This window comes from Podarcis erhardii, assembly GCF_964252035.2.
Source record: "Podarcis erhardii genome assembly, chromosome: 8".
NCBI classification, from domain to species: Eukaryota; Metazoa; Chordata; class Lepidosauria; order Squamata; family Lacertidae; genus Podarcis; species Podarcis erhardii.
Window position 1 is genome coordinate 30722153 of NC_138499.1, and position 21770 is coordinate 30743922.

General features: G+C 39.8%; 1 protein-coding gene across 1 annotated transcript in view; it reads left to right on the plus strand.

Moving 5' to 3' along the window:
• The window catches only part of MRPS28 (mitochondrial ribosomal protein S28), a 31732-nt gene extending 12016 nt beyond the window's left edge, over window positions 1-19716 (plus strand). The window contains exon 3 of the mRNA XM_081874864.1: window positions 19417-19716. Within this exon, the coding sequence (XP_081730990.1) occupies window positions 19417-19567 (151 nt within the window). The 3' untranslated portion in view covers window positions 19568-19716. The remainder of the gene's footprint in view (window positions 1-19416) is intronic.
• Window positions 19717-21770: the final 2054 nt, after the last annotated feature.

Consider the following 21770-nt stretch of genomic DNA (forward strand, 5'->3'; position numbering starts at 1 on the left):
GGAAAACAAGGCTGTAGTGAATGTAAAGTCAGATATAATTCCAGCTCACTTGATCAACTTGACTGATCTCTCAGCTCTTTGCTTTTTAGCTGGCTACTTGAGTTTTTAGTCTAAGCCACTGCTACACACACACACACACACACACACACACACACACAAACACACACACACACTATATTTACCAGTCCTACATATTGACAAATGGATATATCCACAACATTTAGCATGGATAGGTGGGTGCCATAATAATAAGAAAAAACTAGGACATTAGTGGGGAGATAACTTTTGAATATATATTTCTGGTTATTATTTTTGATAATATACAAGTCACTTCCATATTTTCATAAGCTTCTGAGTTTTTCAGGGGCGCATCTGGATTAGCCTTATTCAGTTACTGACCCATTTATTTATTAGTATCAGATATTTTAAGTAAACTATTTCTACCTAGTCTTTCCATCCAAAAGAACTTGCAAGGTGGCTAACAAAATAGAATCACAATAAAACAATTAAATAATCATTTAATTACATAACAGTAATTATACACATAGCTGCAACACCAACAAGCAGTAGATCAGTCATACAGTAGTAAATATAAACAGTAATCAGCTTCACCTATCCCAGAAGCCCCATGGACAAGCCATGTCTTCTCTAGCCTCAGGACTGCAATGAGTCCCCACCCCACCCCTCTTCTGTATTGCAAGGCATACTTGCAAATCTTTCCATTACCCTTTTCTTTTTAAAGATACAGTAATTAAATAAGTTTATAGACTATAAAAATGCATATTACAATCAGTACGTGCCAGCCTCAGCTGTGGGCATTTGCCACCCATACACTGGCCATTGTAGCTGCTTCCCCTTATTGTACGTAGCATGAGACCAGTAGAGTTGAAAAATTGTGTTGTGTGCTTTTTTTTAATATGTGGGAGAAGTTGGGCAGTGCAATGCTTTGACTTACAATGAGTTTACTTCTATTATTTATTTTATTTTGTAGCCCACACTTTTCCCCTGAAGGGCTCTCAAAGTGGCTTTACACAAAAGCAATAAAGAGTAAAATTGTGTAGAATATAAAAATTAAAATTATAACAGTCAAATCATGTAAAATACAGAGGGTGGGGAATACTTAAGCTGCAGCATCAGCATTATTGAAGAGCCAGGTTTTCAGTGCCAGTTGTAAAAAGCAAGCAGTGACTGGGCCAAAGAGACCTACTCAGGAAGATATAATCAGCAATGGCTGATAGGTCCCAGGCTCTACTGCTCACCCACCTCACTTCTGAATGCAGGGGAATGAGGAGAGGGACTTGGCTGTTGACGAGAATGCACAAATTGGTACATGTGGGATGATACAGTTCTTCAGGTATTCTGGCGCCAAATGGCTTTAAAAGCCCTTAATGGCTAATGACACCTTGAATTGGACCCAGAAACAAATGGCAGTCAATGACGATTGAGATATTTTGCAAACAATAAGCCTTAGTTAAAAGTCTGACTGCTATATTTTGTACCAGTTGAAGTAGCCTGCTTATAGAACAAGGTCTCTGTCTCCAGGTTTGGCTCAGTAGGAATGCTGGTTTGCTTTTTCTTCTTCTTTGCCTCAGAAGGGATAGTGGGGGAGCTGGGCAAATGCTATATGCAGGCACTTCACCTATTCTGAATATTTAAAATACTTAATAAGCTACTTTTTAGGGTAAAGCTCACCCAAGCTAGTGTACAAAGATAAAAGAAAGCTGAACATTCAACCATACTTTATAAAACCGTAGTTTTGAATCTTTAGATCAGTCCAGCAGTTCAGTCCCGTGTTTTTGCATATTTAAGAGCAAAGGAGTATCCTGGGTAAAAAGGTTTAACAAAATAATATTTTACACAGTCTATAAGTGATAGTGTTGTTGAATAATGTTTTATTTTTCCTTCTTTTTGTCTGCCTTCCAAGGATTTTATAGGAGCTGAATGACACTAGAGTAGAAGAAATTACCTACTAGTTTTGGTGCTTATTTTTAATTTGTGTCCCTGGAAAATCTATATAACCTGAAACCCTTAGGCATCCTTGTAATCTTATTAGTATAGTTTGCTCAGTTTTTTCCCTTCCTTTGTTCTAACTAAAAAATGCCTTGGCATGTTACAGCATGAAACTGTAAACCAATTTTCCTCTGGACACCATGTCTAAAGAACAACATGTTGTTTAAAAAGCTTCCTTGCAATATTTGTAACTCCCTATAGGCTGAATAAAAGACACATCTTTCTCTGTTTTGCTAAGTGTCTTAATTAGGTATTGGCTGAAAGCCATGGCCAATATAAAATGGGATTTTCCTAAGACAACAGCAGAAACTCGTAGTATCAGTTTTTGGCAGGGTCTTGACTGTCTTAGCAACATTCTGTGCTTGTACTTACCTGTTGTGAGAAAGTAGGATGCTGCCCAGGCTTGAAGTAAGCAGGTGGACATTTTCCCAGTGAAAGTCTAAAAACTCTATAAAGGTTTCGGAAAGAAGGGTAACTGTCAGTGAACATGGTCATTGTTACGAGCCACGGTACTCAACAAAACTCAGTCACAAGTGGATGGACTAATTAAACTTGTAGAAAAATGTCAGCTTTGTCAGACTGTACCAGATATAGAGAAGTGCCTCTCTTTCAGATCTTCTGCTTTTGCTTCAACTTGGTATTTTTTATTATGCTTCATTCCTCTGCATCTGAAATCTGAGCCCAGATGAAATGCTTTTCCGTATAAGAATACAGCACAAAGAGCAACTATGGATACCATTTATTTCTTATGTGAATATGAGTAAGAATATATAGGAACAAGCCTTTCTGATCTCATTTTTAAGATACCAGATTACTGTGTCAGATTAATAGGCATTTCTTAAATGCTGGTTGCAGAGTTTCTGATAGTGTGAGCGTGATACCTTGAGGGAAGGAACAGGGATTGTGGAAAGGTTAAAAGAAACTACAGTGGTACCTCTGGTTAAGAACTTAATTCGTTTTGGAGGTCCGTTCTTAACCCGAAACTGTTCTTAACCTGAGGTACCACTTTAGCTAATGGGGACTCCTGCTGCTGCCGTGCCGCCGCCGCACGATTTCTGTTCTCATCCTGAAGCAGAGTTCTTAACCCGAGGTAATATTTCTGGGTTAGCGGAGTCTGTAACCTGAAGCGTCTGTAACCTGAGGTACCACTGTACCTTGCACTTGCATAGTGCCACAACCCTGTCTGAAAGAATGCAAGAAATATGCTTGCCTCTTCTGTCTACCGTGTGCTTAATTTCAATGCAAGCAGAAATGGCAGCAAGTTTAGTTGCATTTTTTTTCATTAGATTGTAGGCATGTGAAATACAGAAGGATCTCTAGAGCCCAAACAATGCACCGAGAAGGGTATGGTGGGTGGGTATGATGGTGGCAGGATGCCTAGCACCTCAATCTTGTCCACTGTTCAGAACTGGGATCTTTTTTTATTGGCATGTACAGCAAAATAATAAAAGGGCCCAGCATGGAATCTCCTGGATCCTGAGCTCATCTCACAGCCAGCGTCTTCTGGCATAGTGCCCAATCCAGGCCTGATCAGACCCATTCTGTCTCCCAACCACCACCATCTGCTGCTGTGAGTGCCGAGGGGGCAGGGGCAGGGGCAGGCTCAGCCCTTTATTTCCTCCTGTTGATATCCTAGGACTCAGCTAGATTGGTAAAGAAAAAGCGATTTATCTGCATTGTATATGCAATATAACATTGCGCCACCAGATGGCGATGTGGAGTCCCATTTTTCTCTACCTGTTTCCCCTGTTTAAATTTACAACGCTTTTAACTAAAACGCTTTTAACCGAAACTGTTCCTCTCAGTGGGAGCATGTCGGGGATAATAATACAGTATCACATTCATTTTTTGTCCCACTTTTGAGAGGCCCAAGGTGCAACCTTTTAACAGCAAGCAGAAAAAAGAAGCATACAAAGCAGATAACAAGCAACAGAGAAGAGATAATGTAAGAACACTTGAGGAGTCAGGGAGAGTCAAATAATACATCTAATGTTCCATATTGGCATATGAATGTCTTTTTCTTTCAGGTCTGTTTCTTAAAGCTAACTTAGTAGATTAAAAACAAACCAAAAAAGTAAGGCAGTACTGCCTTAGAGAGAGAGCATCAGTCATGAAATTTGAAAAGAACTTGGGTAGCGGTGAAAGCAATTTCTCTATATCTTCTTCTGAATAAAACAAGACATTCGTGAAATTCTTAGATGTTTTGTGTCTTCTGCTCTGCAAAATCATTGTGAAATGTGAAGTCTGTCCAGAATGATATCAAAAAACAACAACAAAAAACAGCTGCTGAATTTGTCCAACTTGTGCAGCTGTTGCTTGATATCTGGTACTGTGAGAGCACCTTTCTGGCAGGTTCTCAGGCTCCACTCGGAGGTCAGAACAGGATTAGGACAGGAACCATTTTGCCTATACTGACAGCTACACTATTCAGTCAGTGGGGTCTGACATCAGCTTTGGAACTTCAGAAGAATTTACAATTGGTGCACAATCAAAAACGTTTATATCTCTAGCCAGAAGTCAGACATACTGAAAAGATAGATATGAGAATATGGCGCGTTGTGGTTTTTTAAAAGCACAACAAATAATCTTTCCTTCACCCGTCAGTTGTGTGATGACCAGCACTGGGTGAAATCCTCAAACATCTCTGGCTTCTCCCCAGCTGTAACATGACTAACTGGCTGGAGGAGCAGAGAGGAAATGCATGTTTCCTCTGCAGCAACAGGGAGTGATGGGAGCGGTGAACCAAGAAATTGGTTCAGGCTGTAGATATTCTTGTTTGGTATAATTCTTTGTTGATAGTTTTAAGCCACCACTGAATGTTGCCCCCACCCCGACTTTTTCCCAGGCCACGTCCCTCCTCAGCCCTGCTCTGAGCCCTCCCCAAGAGCCACTGCCTGGCTAGAATGTGTCCTTGAAATTGGATAGTGCATCTTGCTTGTCTGGATGGAGAAGTGTGTGTGTGTGTTTGTGTGTGTGTGTAGAAATATCTGACTTTTGCATGGCTGGAATGTCTCCTGTACAAAGGTGAGAGTCACAACCATAATACAGTCAAACCTCTTGTTACATTTGCTTCATGGTACGTTTTTTCAGGTTGCGTCTCACGGCGACCCGGAAGTACCGGAAAGGGTTACTTCTGGCTTTTGCTACTCGCGCATGCGCACAAAATGACATCACGCGCATGCGCAGAAGCGGTGAATTGTGACCCGCCCATGCGCAGACGCGGGTTGCGTTCCTTTCAGGTTGCGAACGGGGCTCCGGAACGGATCCCATTTGCAACCAGAAGTACCACTGTATAGAATTAAGATTATAATACTACTATAGCACTAACAGTTCAACAATTAATTTTATTGAAGAGAGCATAAGACTTATCAAAAAGCCACTTCATATCCCACAGTGGCCACACACAACTTTTATAATGGGACGCAAAAGGTCAGAAACCCCTTAACAGTTTTTCTGGCAGCTGTTTCGTTAAGAAGGCGATAAGGTGGGTAGGTGACAAACACAGTCTCTCCCCCCACCCCACCCCTCAGTGTTCCACCATCAGCTGTCATATGAAGGCTTGTGGGGAAGAATAGGTTCATTGAATCATAGAACTGTAGAGTTTGAAGGGGTCCTTGAGGGTCAGCTAGTCCAACCCCCTGCAGTGCAGGAATGTCATAAATGAGTTTTCCCAAAGATAAGTAGAATAAACCACATTTTACAGTACTCTGTGGTTCAATCGTACATATGTCACAGTCCTATTTCAGTGGGTCCCTTGTGGTTACTCATGAAAAGTGAAAATTGTATTCTTCCCTCTACTTTGTAGAAGGAGAATAAAGTTTGCATTTGTTTGCTTAGTCTTTGTTGGATGAAAGCTTCCAATCCGTGTGTTTGATCTGGTCATCAGCTGCCAATATGTGGAAGGCCTTGTCTGTATGAAACTTCCTGTCAAATTCTCAAGTAACATAAGGTTCTGAATGAAAAAGAAGAGGGATTAGTGAAAAGCCTAAAAATACTGTGTGTAACATAAAGCCAGGCTGTCAACAGTAAATGACCAACGCCTTCCCCTAAGCCACTTCAGACTTTGTTACTTCATTCAGCATTTTCTTCAAAATAATGCAGGGAACATTTTCTTTAAAGTGGGGAGTGCAAAGAAAGGCCAGAAGCAGAATGGGATATTTAATATGCAGTTGTACTAGTCTTTTCCATGTGATTATACCAGCCATTGTTCAGACCAGGCTCCAGTGACACAGTGCATTACACTTTTGAGCCTCTTGTAGTTTTTAATATAAACTTTCTGGGATAAGGAGTGATTGAAAAATAAATAGCAAGGCATGAGAGGATCTTGGTATTGAGAAATGCCCTTTCTTATGGCAGAGGAAGGCCTACGTTTCATAAAATCTCTAGTACCCGAAACAAGTTGTTCAGCAACAATGTGATGGATGTTTCTTCCATATAGGCAGAGAGGCTTTGGAGTACATGTTAGAAGTTTTCTGTTCTTCTTATTTCTTTTGTCCCTCCATTTCACTTCAATGCTCACTTAAAAATGTGGAAATTTCTATTTTCTTATAAATATTTTATCTTTCTGTGGTATGGTTATAATTAAAATCTTAGAAGTAAAGTGCTTGGAATTTAAAAAGATACGTTTCTGCTGCTGTTTCTTTCACGTTTATTGGAGTTGACGGGAGGGTTTTCCACATGGTGCATACGACTACAGAGAAGGCCCTTTTCCTGGCTCCTTGTAACTTCATTTTTCACAGTGAGGGATCTGCCAGAGGGCCCTTGGAAGTGGACCTCAGTGTCCGGGCTGAACAATGGGGATGAAGACACTCCTTCAGGTATACAGGGCTGAGGCTGTAAAGGGCTGTAAAAGTCAGCACCAACATTTTAAATTGTGCTTGGAAATGTACTGGGAGCCAGTGAAGATCCTTTAGGACTGGTGTTATATGGTCCCAGTGGCCACTCCCAGTCACCAGTCTAGCTGCAGCATTCTGGATTAGTTGTAGTTTCCGAGTCATCTTCAAAGGTAGCCCCACGTAGAGTGCATTGCAGTCGTCGAAGCGGGAGATAACCAGGGCATGTACCACTCTGACAAGACAGTGTGCAGGCAGATAGGGTCCCAGCCAGAATCCCAGATGGAGCTGGTAGATAGCTGCCCTGGACACAAAGTTAACCTGCACCTCCATGGACAGCTGTGAGTCCAAATTGATCCAAAAGTTGCATGCCTGATTTTTTAACAACACAGTTACCCCATTCAGGACCAGGGAGCCCACCCCAACCCGCCTACCCTGCCCCTACAAACAGTACTTCTGTCTCGTCAGGATTCAACCTCAACCCATTGATTATATAAAGCAAATTTGCCTCAAGTTATATCAGAAATAGCTGATATATGTATTAAGCACCACCAGAATTCTTTGTTATGTGTTGAGAGGTAAACAAAGAACCAAAGAAAAGAGAATGATTAAATATGATACGAGAGCAATTAAAGATAGTAAAATGAACAGCCTTGAAAAAATTGGCAGTGGAATGGCAAAAGCTGATGTAAAGTTGTAAACTAAGTATTGAATACTAAATTGTTTTTATATCTGAACTGGATTTGGAATTTATTAGATGGTAAATTTTGAAAATTATTGTTTGGTTCCATGTTGATATGCCCTTGCTATTTGTATATTTTTTTATAATAATATTTTAGTAACTTCACAATTAAATGCTATTCAAATTATGATCTTAATAAACAATATATTTTAAAAGAAAGTAATTCTCATAAACCGCAGTCAATATCTGCTTTCCTGTTTAGGTTTCCAAATCAGGCACCTCCTGTCTCAGAGAGCCAACTGTTAACATTATTTAGATGTCTCAAAGTGTTTAACGAGGGATTGGATGGCCCAGTACATCAGTGGATAGAATCACTTTATACGCACTGCTTTCCCCCTTTTGTCTGAGTGTGAGAAAACTTTCAGAATAATTCTTTACCCCAAGGGTATTTCTAGATTGCTGGTACTGCCAATACTTTCCTCAATCTTTTGTTGAACAGTAAAGCGGCTCTGTTCTTTTTATTGAGAAGTGTGCTAGAATTTCACCTGCCACTTAAATGCAGATAAATGCTTTTGTTTAGAAAAGTTTGTTTGAAAAAGTGGTTGAAAGTGAAATGAATTATCTCTGAGGTGTTTGGTGTGTACACACCCACACCCACACACACAGGCAACTTGATATTGTGGGAAAGCTTCAAGCACCTTCCGAGATGGCAAATAAAAAGAGAGATACTGAGGTTCAATTAATCTTGCTCACACTCGGGTATATGATTTGTGTAGTGTGTCTTAATGTACTCTACTGTGAAATGGCTGATAACCCTCGCCAGCTGAAGGTGGGCTTTTTTCTTGTTCTTGGCATTGTGATTCTCACCCGTAGAAATCTGTGAACAATCTGGAGTGTTCTTAAAGGCTGTCACATGGAAGAGGGAGCATGCTTGTTTTCTCCTGCTCAGGAGGGTAGAACTTGAACCAATGGCTTCAAGTTACAAGAGATCAGCTGTTTGAAAAGGCATGACTTGGTTGTCTTTTTAATTTGTTTTAAAAAATGAATTCATATAACATTTTCAGGCCACAAGGCCTGCTTAATTTTTTTTAAAAGAAGGGACAGGATCTTGAAATTTAGTCTTCCTTGGGCCTGGTTCTCACTGATGTTGTAGACTTGTTTCTAGGCTGCATCACCTAAAAATTACAGATGGGACTTAATAATAGAATTGTAGAGTTGGAAGGGACCACAAGGGTCATTTGGCCCAACCCCCTGCAATGCAGGAATCTTTTTGCCCAGCGTGGGGCTCAAACCCACAACCCTGAGATTAAGAGTCTTAAGCTTTATCGACTGAGCTATCGCATTAAACTTTGGGACATTCCATCATGCGACAGGAGCAAGTAGCAACAGGAGGAGTTTGGAATGTTTCACTTCTATTTTTGCTTAATCACAGTTTTATGATGCTGTCCAAATCAACAAACTGCAGTTCATGTTGATTATGGTTTGGTTTGTGATAAGCCAGTTCAAAAGCCAGGTTTAGCATGTTGTCCACTACGTACCCTGTATATAGAAAACTTGATGTCATAGAGAAGGCTAGATCTTAATCGCAGTACAGTTCTCTAAATTTTGAATCTTCCATTTCTACAAACTATTATTATTGTTGTTGTTGTTATTATTGCGTTGTTGGCTCCCACCAAGTCACAGTGACTTCCACTGCCACAGCAGGACTTCCTCTCCCCTCAAACCTGCTCTCTTAGAATAGGGAGGGTTGCAGGGGGTAGCATAGTGAGAGGAGAAAGAGAGAGAGAAGGGAAGTCCCATTGCACAGGTAACAGTAGTAATTCTTCTTCTTCTTCTTCTTCTACTACTACTACTACTACTCCTACTACTACTATATTTGTACCCCGTCCATCTGACTGGGTTGCCCTGAGGTAAAAGGCCTTGTACTAATTAATGGATGACTTTGTTAGGTATAACCATTCATTTATTTTTAATTATTTGATTTATGGGTCAACTTTTTATGAATTTCAAGGCGACTTACAACTATGCAATAAATCATGAAAAGTAGATTTTAAAACAATGCAACTTCTCCCACAGATATGTTTAAAAACAATGCAAATAAACAACCAGGGCAGAGACCTAAATCCGCGCCCCCCCCCAAGCTTTGAAAAGCTTGTTGACATAAGGATGTTTTTAGTTATTTCTGGAAACGACAAATAGTGGTATCTGTCAGATTTCAACAGGGATGCTGTTCCACAATACAGGGTCAGCTACACTGAAAAGGCTTGTTCCAAGTTGCTAAGAAGGGGACTTCTGATATTTTTTGGTTGCTTATTTTTTAAAATGGCATGTAATAATAACAATAACAATAATAATTTATACCCCGCCCATCTGGCTGGGTTTCCATCTGGCTGTGTTGTACATATGTTATGCATATATTATGCATCTGTACAACATAACTACAGAAGGCCTGTTTATATTTCATTTTAGCATCAGCTACTTCCTCCTATTTTAATAGGGTACTTTGCTGACTTTCTTTTGGTCAGAAAGGATAAATATAGCATAGTAATTTATTTTGTTTTTCCTAATAAGAGCAGAATTAGTTAAAGCTGCTGTGATTGTTTCACCAATATGTAGGCTTATTTATAATTTCTAGTTGGTATTTTAAACTTCTTATGATCAAATCAGTAAACTTAATTTGAATTTATTATATTTTCTCAGAAATGTATACTACTGAAAAAATATAGGTTCATTATGCTCTTAGTAGTATCTTTATAGATTTATTTAATTTCCCACCGTCCCGCCAAAGTAGCATGGTGCAGCAAACAACAGATAGTAAAACAATACAATTGAAAATAAAATAGAAACACATTTAAAAACGTCTTCACAACATTATAAAACAGTAACATATCTTCATAGCTAATACTTTCAGCATTGCCAGAAACAGTATGTTTTAAGTCACTAAATGACTCACTGAACAGGAAGGTTTTCCATTCCTCCTGAATATTAACATGGGTGACAGACATACTTCACCAGGGAAGACAATGGGGATCGGCCACTGAGAAGGCCCTGACCAAGCAACACCTGGTGGCTACTACTACCTACAGGGCCTCTCCTGTCAGTCATAGGACTCAAGATGGTTGGTATAAGGAAGGAGGCCTTTCATTTCATTTAAATGAAGTTATAAGCCTGAAAATGTCAGACTGAAATGCAGCACATTTCTTAAAGTGTGGTTTGTTTGAATGCCCAGACCCAGCCAAGCAGATTAACCATGGTTTGTTTCCTGGCAACAAATTACAATGTGAGGGCAAGGCTTGTTTTATTTAGATTTGGTGTTTGGTCGAAATGGAACAGCCTTCTCAAGCTACAGAGCCATTAGCAGCTGGAGAACAAATCAAGGTTTGGAGAAACAAACCATGTCTTGTTTGCTCATCTGTGAGACAACCTGTGGTTTGTTAAACAGGCCATGGCTTAGTCATGTGTGAATGCAGCTGATATTAATTTGCAGCCATACTCAGGAAAACAAATGCTTTCCATCACAGAAAAGCATAGGTATGCAGAAAATTTTACACCCAAACATCAGCCTAAACACACAGCATTTTCCTTTGAGGGTGGTAGCTCTGATGGTGCTCCTTACAAAGTTGCAACAACATAACTAAGAGAACACATCTTGATTTGCAGTACTGAATTGTTTCATGCAGATGATTCCCAGGGTGAGAGATGTTACCAAGCAGAGGACTTCGATGAACAGAGACTGTGAAGAAGTCTACCTGCCTCCTTAATGCCCCCTTTTGTTGCCCCTTATGTGGAATGATCTCTTTGTTAGATGGAGCAAGCTGAATCACCGCTGCCTGGGACTTCAACAAGCTGTGCTTGAGAGAAACAAGGCAAAGAGCAAAAACTCTGATCATGGCCTATAGGTGGTGCTATAATAAATAGAATATGCCGTAATCCTATCACACTATCCACTTACTTTAGGACACCTTTATGTTTGACTCAAACCAAGTATTCTTTATTACTAACTGTGCCCATTATGAATTGCATCCATGTAAAATTTAAATTAATTTACTATGGTGGTCCTGAAAACCCCAGTTTTTGCACTGACTGCTATACTTACCCTGATGTACCATTACTACTACTACTAATAAATTATTTATACCCTGCCCATCTGGCTGGGTTTCCCCAGCCACTCTGGGCGGCTTCCAACAAAGTAAATAAAAAATACAATACAACACAATTAACCATTATTTACCCACTTACATTCTAGAGTGTACTGCATAATTGTGGCCCGTAGCCAAGTTCTGTAATACAGCCACATATTCCTCAATGTTAAGCACACACACTTGAAGGACTTCACAGTGGGAACTTATGAACCTGTGACACCTATTTGATGAGCTGAAAAGACAGATTTGGTATCAGACTAAGACCCACAGAAGATCTGCTGCACTATAGGTTTATTGGAGAAGATGATGATAGAAAACCCCTTGTGGTGGCCAACAGTTCCCAGATGAAATTGCTCAGACACATCCTAAATAACATACAGTTTAAATAACATACAGAATAATGGTTTATTCAAACAGTATGTCTACAGGGATATGAATCAATCATTTTTTTCAAAAAGGGAATATATGAAAAGTAGTAGGGGGGCTATTTTAGTTGCACATTAAAAAAATTAAAAAATTAAAATACAAGTCCCAGATACAGTAAGTTGAAAAAATGAAATTCCTTATTGTTATTATTGACATTTTGTGCAGCATCAATAAGATCAAGTATTTTTTTAACTACAAAACATAGTTTTGTCCTGTTTGAAAGAAATACTGTGAATACAAGTTACATTTATGCATTGCATCCATACTTCATATATGCATGATCCTGATTTTTTTGGGGGGGGGGGCAATCATTTATTTTAATTAACTTTAACGTGGTGCACATGATAGCTTTCCCCCCCTTCTCATTTTAATGTTTTCTCATCTTTAATGCCTATTACTATAAATTTCAACTGCCATATTATTGTTTGGTGCAAGGTGGTCTTAGAATTAATAATGCTTAAAAATGTGTATTTATTAATTAACTGGGAGTGTTCAGGAACAATATCTGATTCTGGCTTCATTTATTAACTAACAAAATTTTGCCCAGCCCTTCAGTTGAAGACAGTGGCGTAGCGTGGGGGGTGCAGGGGGGGGCGGCTGCACCGGGCGCAACATCTGGGGGTTAGGGTTAGGGGGCGCAAATCCACTGGTTAGGGGGCGCAAATCCATGGGTTAGGGGGCACTAATTACTTGCCTTGCCCCGGGTGCTGACAACCCACGCTACGCCACTGGTTGAAGAAACCCATCAAGGCACCTGTCAGTAATTCTTAAACTCACGTAAGAACTGTTTGACAGTGGAACAGACTCCCACGAAAGGTTGTGGACTTTCCTTCCTTGGAGGCTTTTAAGCAGCGGTTGTTTGGGCATCTGTCCTGGATGCTTTAGTTGAGATTCCTGCATTGCAAGGGGTTGGACCAGATGACTCTCAGGGTGCCTTCCAACTTTTACAGTTCTATAAGTCTGTGATAAATAACATACCATTAAACACAATAAAAACTTCACAAACCATAAAATGAAGAAGTACTTTTAGCTGAATTCCCCATATCTGAAGATTATGCCTCCATATAAATAATTTTTTTAATGTACAGTTTTGAAGTTTTTTATGCTGCAGCTCATTGTGTGCATATATGTGTTTGTGAGTCTTTTGTTAAAATCATGATGAATTACAACATTTCCCCCCATTATAATTGTTTGAAAAACTGGTGGCTATCGCCATGATTTTCTGTAGTACAATATATATTAACCTTACGATTTACAGTAATCTCATATTAGTTTTATTCTGTGATTAAACTGCAACAATTATACCTGGCATTAATGCTATTCAGTGATGAATTCTGCTTAACTTCTACAGCAGTTGCTTATTCTAAAAAGAAATGCAGATCATTGTTGGTGATAGAAGATAAACTTCATGAAACTCAATTAATTTAGACAATGAAACATGCGTTTGGATAAAAATAATAATACAGATTTGAGGATATGGGAAAAGAATGTAGGAGTGCCTCCTAACCAAGCAATCACATGGGCATTGTTTGTGAGGGTTTTTATTTAAAGCTGGGTTTGTATAGTTCTGAGCACACAGATGTTCCTCTTGGCGTTCTTACAGTATTAGCCAGTATAGAGATTTTAGTAGCATAGAATGTGAGTCTCTTTGTTGAAGACAAAGTGCTGCCTGTGCTGGTAACTGCTGCAGAGTTGGGAATGCAGCGTAATGTATTGTTTTAATTTTCTGACTTTCCCCCCACTCTAGTGGAGACTGTACATTTAAAGTAGTTTTGTGAGCAGTGGATTGTTTCATCCAAGCCTAGCTAATAACATACTCCTCCAGCAGACAGTCTTACGAGGTATGCTTCACATAGTTAGCATAGTCATGTGGCTTGCTTCAATTCTAGGTATCAATGCCGCTTCTGTGCGTTTCAAGATTTAACAACATGAATTACAGGAGTTTTGACCCTAGAGGTGGAATAGAATCTCTTCTTGAAAAATAATAAAAAAGAGCCACACAATAAACATCTATCTTGGTAACTGTATAGGCTACCACTTCCCAGAGGCTTGGAGTAAGTATCCACAAAATTAGAAAAGGACAAAAGATCTTGGGGGTACACCCAGTAGTGCTTGAGTCAACAGCAGTTTACATAACAAATCTTTCTCTGAAAGTTACCTGTACCCTCTCCAGAAAGTTGGATAGAGGACCTACCAGACAACTGTGGGTTTTGTTCTACAGGGCTGTAGTGGAAGGAGAAACTAGGAGCTTTGTTTGTGTGGTGCAAGATTCCTCCCACCTCACATGAAGCCCTGCAAAATGCAGCTCACAATGTTCACTAGGTCTTTGGGCCCTTGGGAAAGCTTTTCAGGGGGGTGGGGGTGAGAAGGGCAAGGTTGCTTGCATGAGCTGCCTTCTGCACATGCAACATTGGATGTAACCACGAATCCCAATTTTAAATGCAATGTAAGAAAGCTTAAAACCTCAAACTTTGAAACTGTCAACCTGCTGGATTCACCATTGTCGCTGAAAAAGTTGAAATAGAAAGGACTTAACAGTGTTTAGGAGTGTGTGTGGCAGAAATGCATCTTGCTTAATACAGTACAGGAATGTGCAGTCTTATGTATTTGGACCATAACAATTTTTGGGTTGTGTGGGTCAAAAATAGCTCTTGATTTGAACCTAAAAGACAAGATAAATAGGGAACCAATGCAAATGTTGACAGACTATTGTTGTATGCTGCTGGTAGCCCAGCTTCCTGTATCAGGAAAGTAGTCTGTTGTAACCTGAGCCTCTGGGAGCACCAACATAGCTCTGAACTTACATGACCAAAGGAAGCTGAGCCATATCATTGGTGGGAGTCCCTATCATCACTATGCTCCCTTGTGTGAGACCTGATTCTGTTGAAATTCAAGTGTGAGAGATGCTGAGGAACAAACCCATTCATTTGCTGAAATTTCAGCTTAACAGCAGCCTTGAACTACACTGCAGAATACAGACTCCTCTTGTCAGTTCTGTACCTCAGATAGCATGTCATTCTTTTTCTTTTCAAGGTGCAAACCACTGCAGTAATCATTACGCTACCTCAGAATGGGACTTTTAAGAACAGACAATCCACAGACTTGGCTAATGAAATACAGTAGCTAGTTACATTAAAAAAAAAAGAAAACTGCATGAAATTCTAAAACATTTGTAAAACGGCAGCTTGATGTCTTGTTGCCTTACATTCTCATTGTGAAGTTGTGCTTTATTATTCTCAAGGTACTTACAATAAGATATACAATAAAACAACTAAAAATAGGTTTAAAAACAGTTTGAAAGAACACACAAAGCAACTTGCATTGTTTTTCATCCAACTGAAATATTATTACATTCAGAGTGGTAACAAATAAAATGTTTCCCACATCATTATTGTTAAATAGTAATGAGAGGCAAAACATACCCTTGGATTCAGTGAAATATTTTCAAGTTTCACAGATCTTACACTGGGAAAGGTTGGCATATTGTTACATATCTGCTTGCACACACTGGCTGCTATGGGGAGAATTATGGTTCGGCCCATTATTTTTTAGCATTTTGCAACTTCACCCTCCAGAACCAGAAGATAATATGGGGTACAGAAAGATGTCTTGATGTAAGCGGGCTGTTGTGACATTTAAGGGCTCTTGGCATGTGTGCTTGCTTGTTTCTGCCTTTTTGCTATTCAAGCCCTGATGCTTGAAAAGTATGTAAACCTTATGGTACTGGAAACATATGGCTGGGAGAGCAAGGAAGAGTTATTTTGATGTTATGCATAGATGTGCAGGTACTTCAGACAGTCTGAAGGAAAGAGACAGTTATCTCCTGTCACTGTCCTTTTGAGATGGCGTTTCATCTCAAATTAAGTGATAAATTCTATAATACTGCCTTGAAAGGTGACTGGCATTAACTATTTTTTATGACATAATCACATGCGATACAAGTTTTGCGATGACAGGAGTTACTTTTCCTGAGTTTCAGTTGTCAAATTCTTCTGCGTTTTGCCACAATGAAAAGGTTACAGATTTCATCTTTGATTTGAAAGGAAATGTATATAAGTCCCACAGGGAGGCAGATATGCCTTAAAAAAGAAGAGAAAGGTGATTCCCCACCCCCATCCCCTGGAAAAAAATCTCTCTAGATGCAACATTCTACAGCACACAACTTTTTCAATGGGCAGCAGCAACAGTATACAGATTATTGTTGGAAAATTTTTTATTAAAAGAGAGTTTGCAGCCTAGAATGCTTTACTTATGTATTTTTAAAATAAATTTATTTTTTATTGATATTAGTCATACTCTCAGAACAATTGAAATCAATTGTCTTAGGAACATTGGTTTTAGTGGATCTACTCGAGTAAGATTTTGTTTGCTATCACCCTATGCCAGGGAAGGGAAACCTCTGGTCCGTGGGCAAAATGTTCAACCAGCCATCCCACTACCTGTCATCAAATGGCATCAGGTGTGAGACAGGTTAAAGCTGCAGCAGCAGGTGTGCATTCCTGATTGTTTCTTCACATCAGGGCTTACATTCAGTGCTATTTAAATCTGGTGCTGAGTCTAAGCACTGCTAAGATTGGTTCCACTCAGGAGCTCCTGGCTGAAGTCAATCCCTGCTGAAAGCTTTTTAAATATAGCACCCAATGCAGGCTCCCCTGCTTTCTGGTGGGCACAGATTCACCTGATGCCAAATGGTGTCAAGTTAGTGTGGATCTGCCAACCTGTCAAAAGTGACCTACTGCAGAAGCCATGCAGATTTTTCTTTCATACGGCTTGTTCTTTTATACAGTTAGTTCTTTTATTTTTAATGTTTTCAATGGTGTGCCTGTTTTATAGCACTTAGATTAGCAAATCTGTAATTTTCTGAATCCCACATGGGCCTTTCTTTTTTAAATGGTATTATTTTGTCCAGTACTTTGGGAAGGAGATTGGCTTTGTGTACATTTGAATGAAAATGATGTGTATAATGCAAACCCACCCCCTTTCTACCATACAAAAAGCTGTTCATAGAAAATAAACAATTCTGCAATAATTATTATTTATTCTCAGCTGTCCTAAAAATCAGAATATCTCATCACAGGAAATCCAACTGAAGTGTGTTCTGGCCGTTTATCTGGATTGGGGAGAGAGACCAAAACATCCTGTGATAGCACACATCTTGACTTGTATATTGAATTTTCCTGAACCAGTGTGGAACTCTCCAGGTGTTGGGAACTTCATCTCCCATCATCACCGACCATTAGCCATGCGGGATGGAGCTGCTCAACAGTATAGCCCACAATGTGTAGAGAGCGATACATAGGCTACCCCTATACTGGAGACTCCATTGTGGCCTGCTTATGACAGTTGTTTTAGGCTTTGAATACTACGTTATAAATTCAACTGTACTGTATAACTGTATTGGAAGCCCTGATGATCGGCAAAACAAAACAAAATTTTTATAGTGGCTTGGCTTGCAACAGTAACTAACAACTAGTTCTTCCAACTAGTTGTAGTGAGAGTTCTCTCACTAATTAGGTTCATTCCTAATTTCAAGGCTATGGCAGGTGTTAGTGGGATGAGGTGTATGTAATAGCCAGGAAGCTCCAGTTATAAAAAAGTACCAGTAAGTTTTTTTTCTAGCATGAATCCATACCCAAACAGATGATGGGTCTCTTTGCTTCAGTGTGCTTTGCATTCATCATGTCAAAGCCTTAGCACAGAGAATTCCTTCTAAGAAAGCAAAGCAATTTCTAGAAAGAATTGGCACATGCTAAGGAATGCCTATGGGGGAAATGTAAAAAAGTAAAAATAAAAATCTCCAAGTGAAAAGCTTTCAAATCACCCCCTCATGCAGAATTGCAAAATCAGATTTAATTGCTCTCTTTCTATCCTGCTCAGACAAGCAGGCTCCTTTGGGTGCATAGTAAATGAGAGTCTTTAAGGCGAAAACTAATATTTGTTTGACTCCGACTATCGCAAAAAAATTAAGCGAGGGAAAGTGCAACTGGAAGTCAGAACTGAACTTTTCACATGTTATACCTTATTTGCCATTTCAATCTTTTAATGATGAGATTTCTCCTTTCTTGTAACCATAGAGGAACTTGGTGGTGGCAGAACCTAGGATAACAATAGAATGTTTCCAGATATAGCTTGCATTGACTGATCAAAATATCAGGGGTCAGCAAACTTTTTCAGCAGGGGGCCAGTCCACTGTCCCTCAGACCATGTGGGGAGCTGGACTATATTTGGTTGGGGGAGAACAAATTCCTATGCCCCACAAATAACCCAGAGATGCATTTTAAATAAAAGTACACATTCTACTCCTGTAAAAACACACTGATTCCCTGACCATATGTGGGCCAGATTTAGAAGGCGATTGGGCCGGATCTGGCCCCCGGGCCTTAGTTTGCCTACCCATGCAATATAGCCTTCAATTGTATAGCTCCTTGTTACTGTTACCAGTGCTACAAGGTGACCAGGAAGGTACTGCAGCAGACAGGAGAGAGATGCACACACACACACACAAGCCAGACTAAGTTAAATGGAAACTCTTGAAATTGGATATTTTCTCCATAGTTCCCCCCTCTCTCAAACCACCATCAAATCACAGATCTCATGTCTCCATCGACTGAACCCTAAAATTATGGCGCTGGTACTTTCTAGTGCTATCACAACACAAAAACATGAATCGAAAGCATGGATCCTTAAGGACCCTCATAATTTTTATGAGGGGTCCTCTCAGATTATAGGCCACAGGTGTGTTCTGTGATTTGATGTTTGTTTTATTGTCAAACTATATAAAAAACATGAGGCTCCATGAGGATCTGTACCTTTGGTGACAAGCACCACAACAAAATAGCTTTTCATTTGAAGCAGCTTATTGAAGATCACAAAGGATAAGGTAAAGGGACCCTGACCATTAGGGGTCGTGGTGCTCATCTCGCTTTATTGGCCAAGGGAGCCAGCGTACAGCTTCCGGGTCATGTGGCCAGCATGACTAAGCCGCTTTTGGTGAACCAGAGCAGCGCACGGAAACGCCATTTACCTTCCCGCTGGAGCGGTACCTATTTATCTACTTGTACTTTGCCGTGCTTTCGAACTGCTAGGTGGGCAGGAGCAGGGACTGAGCAACGGGAGCTCACCCTGTCGCGGGGATTCAAACCGCCGACTTTCTGATCGGCAAGTCCTAGGCTCTGTGGTTTAACCCACAGCGCCACCTGCATCCCTATATCTTACAGTAAATGAAAGAATTCAACACAGTCACATTATTGCCAAATTTAAAATGCCTTATTTGAGAAGATGTAAGTACAAACAGTGCTGAACATTTTTTCCTTTTTCTCACCAGGAAATATCAGAAGGGATCCAAAGTCCGGCTGAGACTTACTGACCTTGAACTTTCATCTAGATTCTTGGGAGCCAAAACAGACACAACTTTACTGGAAGCTGATGCAGTACTCTTGGGACTTGTGGAAAGCAAAGAAAATAGACAAAAATAGCAAATGCTATTTCCCCTCCCAAAAACCCTCAATATAGATTCACTCCTGACTACATTTTAGCAAATCTAGGTAGTTATTTGATTTGTTCAGCACTTTTAGTTTTTTTGTGATGGCTTGGCTAAGCAATAAAGATTTGAATTGAATTAAAATGTTGAAACCATTCTTCCACTTCTGTTGCCTAATTGATGCAAGTAAATATAAATTAAAAAGAAACCATCTTAGCAAATTTGGTTCTGTAATATCTATTTCCCTTCTGTTGTCTCCATACTATTAATTGTTTATATTAATTCTATTTTGTATTCATATTTAATCCAAGAAAGAGGTATATTTCACCGTGTCTGATTATATGACAAAACAGCGACACAAATTCATGACAGATGAAATATGAAGTTTTCTGATTAAAGAGTGAACTGTTGAATGTCTTAAACTCTGAAGCTTCCAGAGTGACAACCAACTGGCTACATTCTGAAGGCCAATGCACACTACCACCCCCAACTACTACTTGACCACAAACTTGCTGTTTGCACATAGCAGCGGGGGTGGAGGGAGGTCAGCAGGAAACTGGTGCAGAAGCACTTTCCAAATCAGCTCATCTTTCCTTCAGAATAAAAGCTGCTAGTGTAAGCACATTTTATTCACAATATTTTAAATGTAATGTGTATTTTGGTCTCCATGATAAGTCAGGAGAAATTCAGTATATGCAACTTTTAAAAGGAATTATTCAACACTTCCAGTCATTTCAGTGATGTGTTCATAATGCATTTGTAAGTTCATAATGCATTTGTGACTCGTATCTTGAATCCCATTAAACCTGTCTTTCATAGAATTACAACAAGTCTTAACTAGAAGCGTAGCAGAGTACAGTCGTACCTCGGGTTACATACGCTTCAGGTTACAGACTCCGCTAACCCAGAAATAGTACCTCGGGTTAAGAACTTTGCTTCAGAAATCGTGCTCCGGCGGCACGGCAGCAGGAGGAGGCCCCATTAGCTAAAGTGGTGCTTCAGGTTAAGAACAGTTTCAAGTTAAGAACAGACCTCCGGAACAAATTAAGTACGTAACCAGAGGTACCACTGTATATAAATTATTTCTTCCACCTTTAAGACCAGACTATTTGAAATGTCCCGTGTAGCTACTCTTGATCTTCTCTTCAGTATTTCTGGTAAGTAAAAGAGTAAACTGGATTTAAGTCCAGCCCAGTTATCAAGGGTAATTTTGACTCTAAAATAAGCTACAGCCATAACATATTTCTCACAGCACGTTCTGGGTAATAAGATGCCTTTAAAAATAACATGCTTGGAATGGAGACATGTTTTAGCATATTCTGCATACCAACCAATAATGAGAGGTTGCTTGTCAGATCGGAAATGCTCTGAGCCAAAGACAACTGATCTCTCTTGGTGTTATTTATTAGGAGAGCTTGAACATGAATTCCATATGTTACCCTCCGGTTAAAAAACAAAGAGAGATGGGCAATACATTTTCAGGAACCAACAAGTGTCACCAGCAAATATTGGGGGAAGGGAGCAGCAACCAGAAATACTTTTATGTCCCTGCTTCTTTTATATTCCATACAAAATATGACATCTGTACTTCTTTGGTATGAGCTTTTGGTATTGCTAGGAATTACCATCCTTCTTGGCTTGTCTGTGAGCTGTTTAGTTAAACACCAAATGCTGGGCCAGATTCAGCCAGCAAGTATTGCTAGCAGAAGCCCACACAAGGACTTATGCTAGCAGAACAGGGATTTTCCTCCCCCTTTTCCCTCCCTAAAATTGGCTCAGAATCCCCCTACCCCAGAGTAGTGCATGGGGGAAGGAGGGGGGGTTCCATCTGGCAAGTTGAAATGCTTGTGCTGACAGAATGATTGCCACAGTGTTAGATTTAATTCCTCCCCACAATACTGTAATTTTAGTTAGCTTCAATTGTACATTAAATTAAAATTAATTATTTTGGATGTAGGCGAGCTAACCTTGACTCAGATGCAGAACTGCCCAATTAAAGCAGGTTCCAATGTTTTAATAAAATTAAACCAAATCTTGCTCCACCTCAGCCTTGTCCCCAGGTCTGGCAAAATGTTTTATGTTACAGTGTGTTTCTTTAGAAATTATGCAAGTCTAGAATATTATTAACTGGTGAGCTGACCATACTCTACAGCTGCACTGCTTCCCAGACTGTTTCCAGGCCCAAATTAAACTGTTAG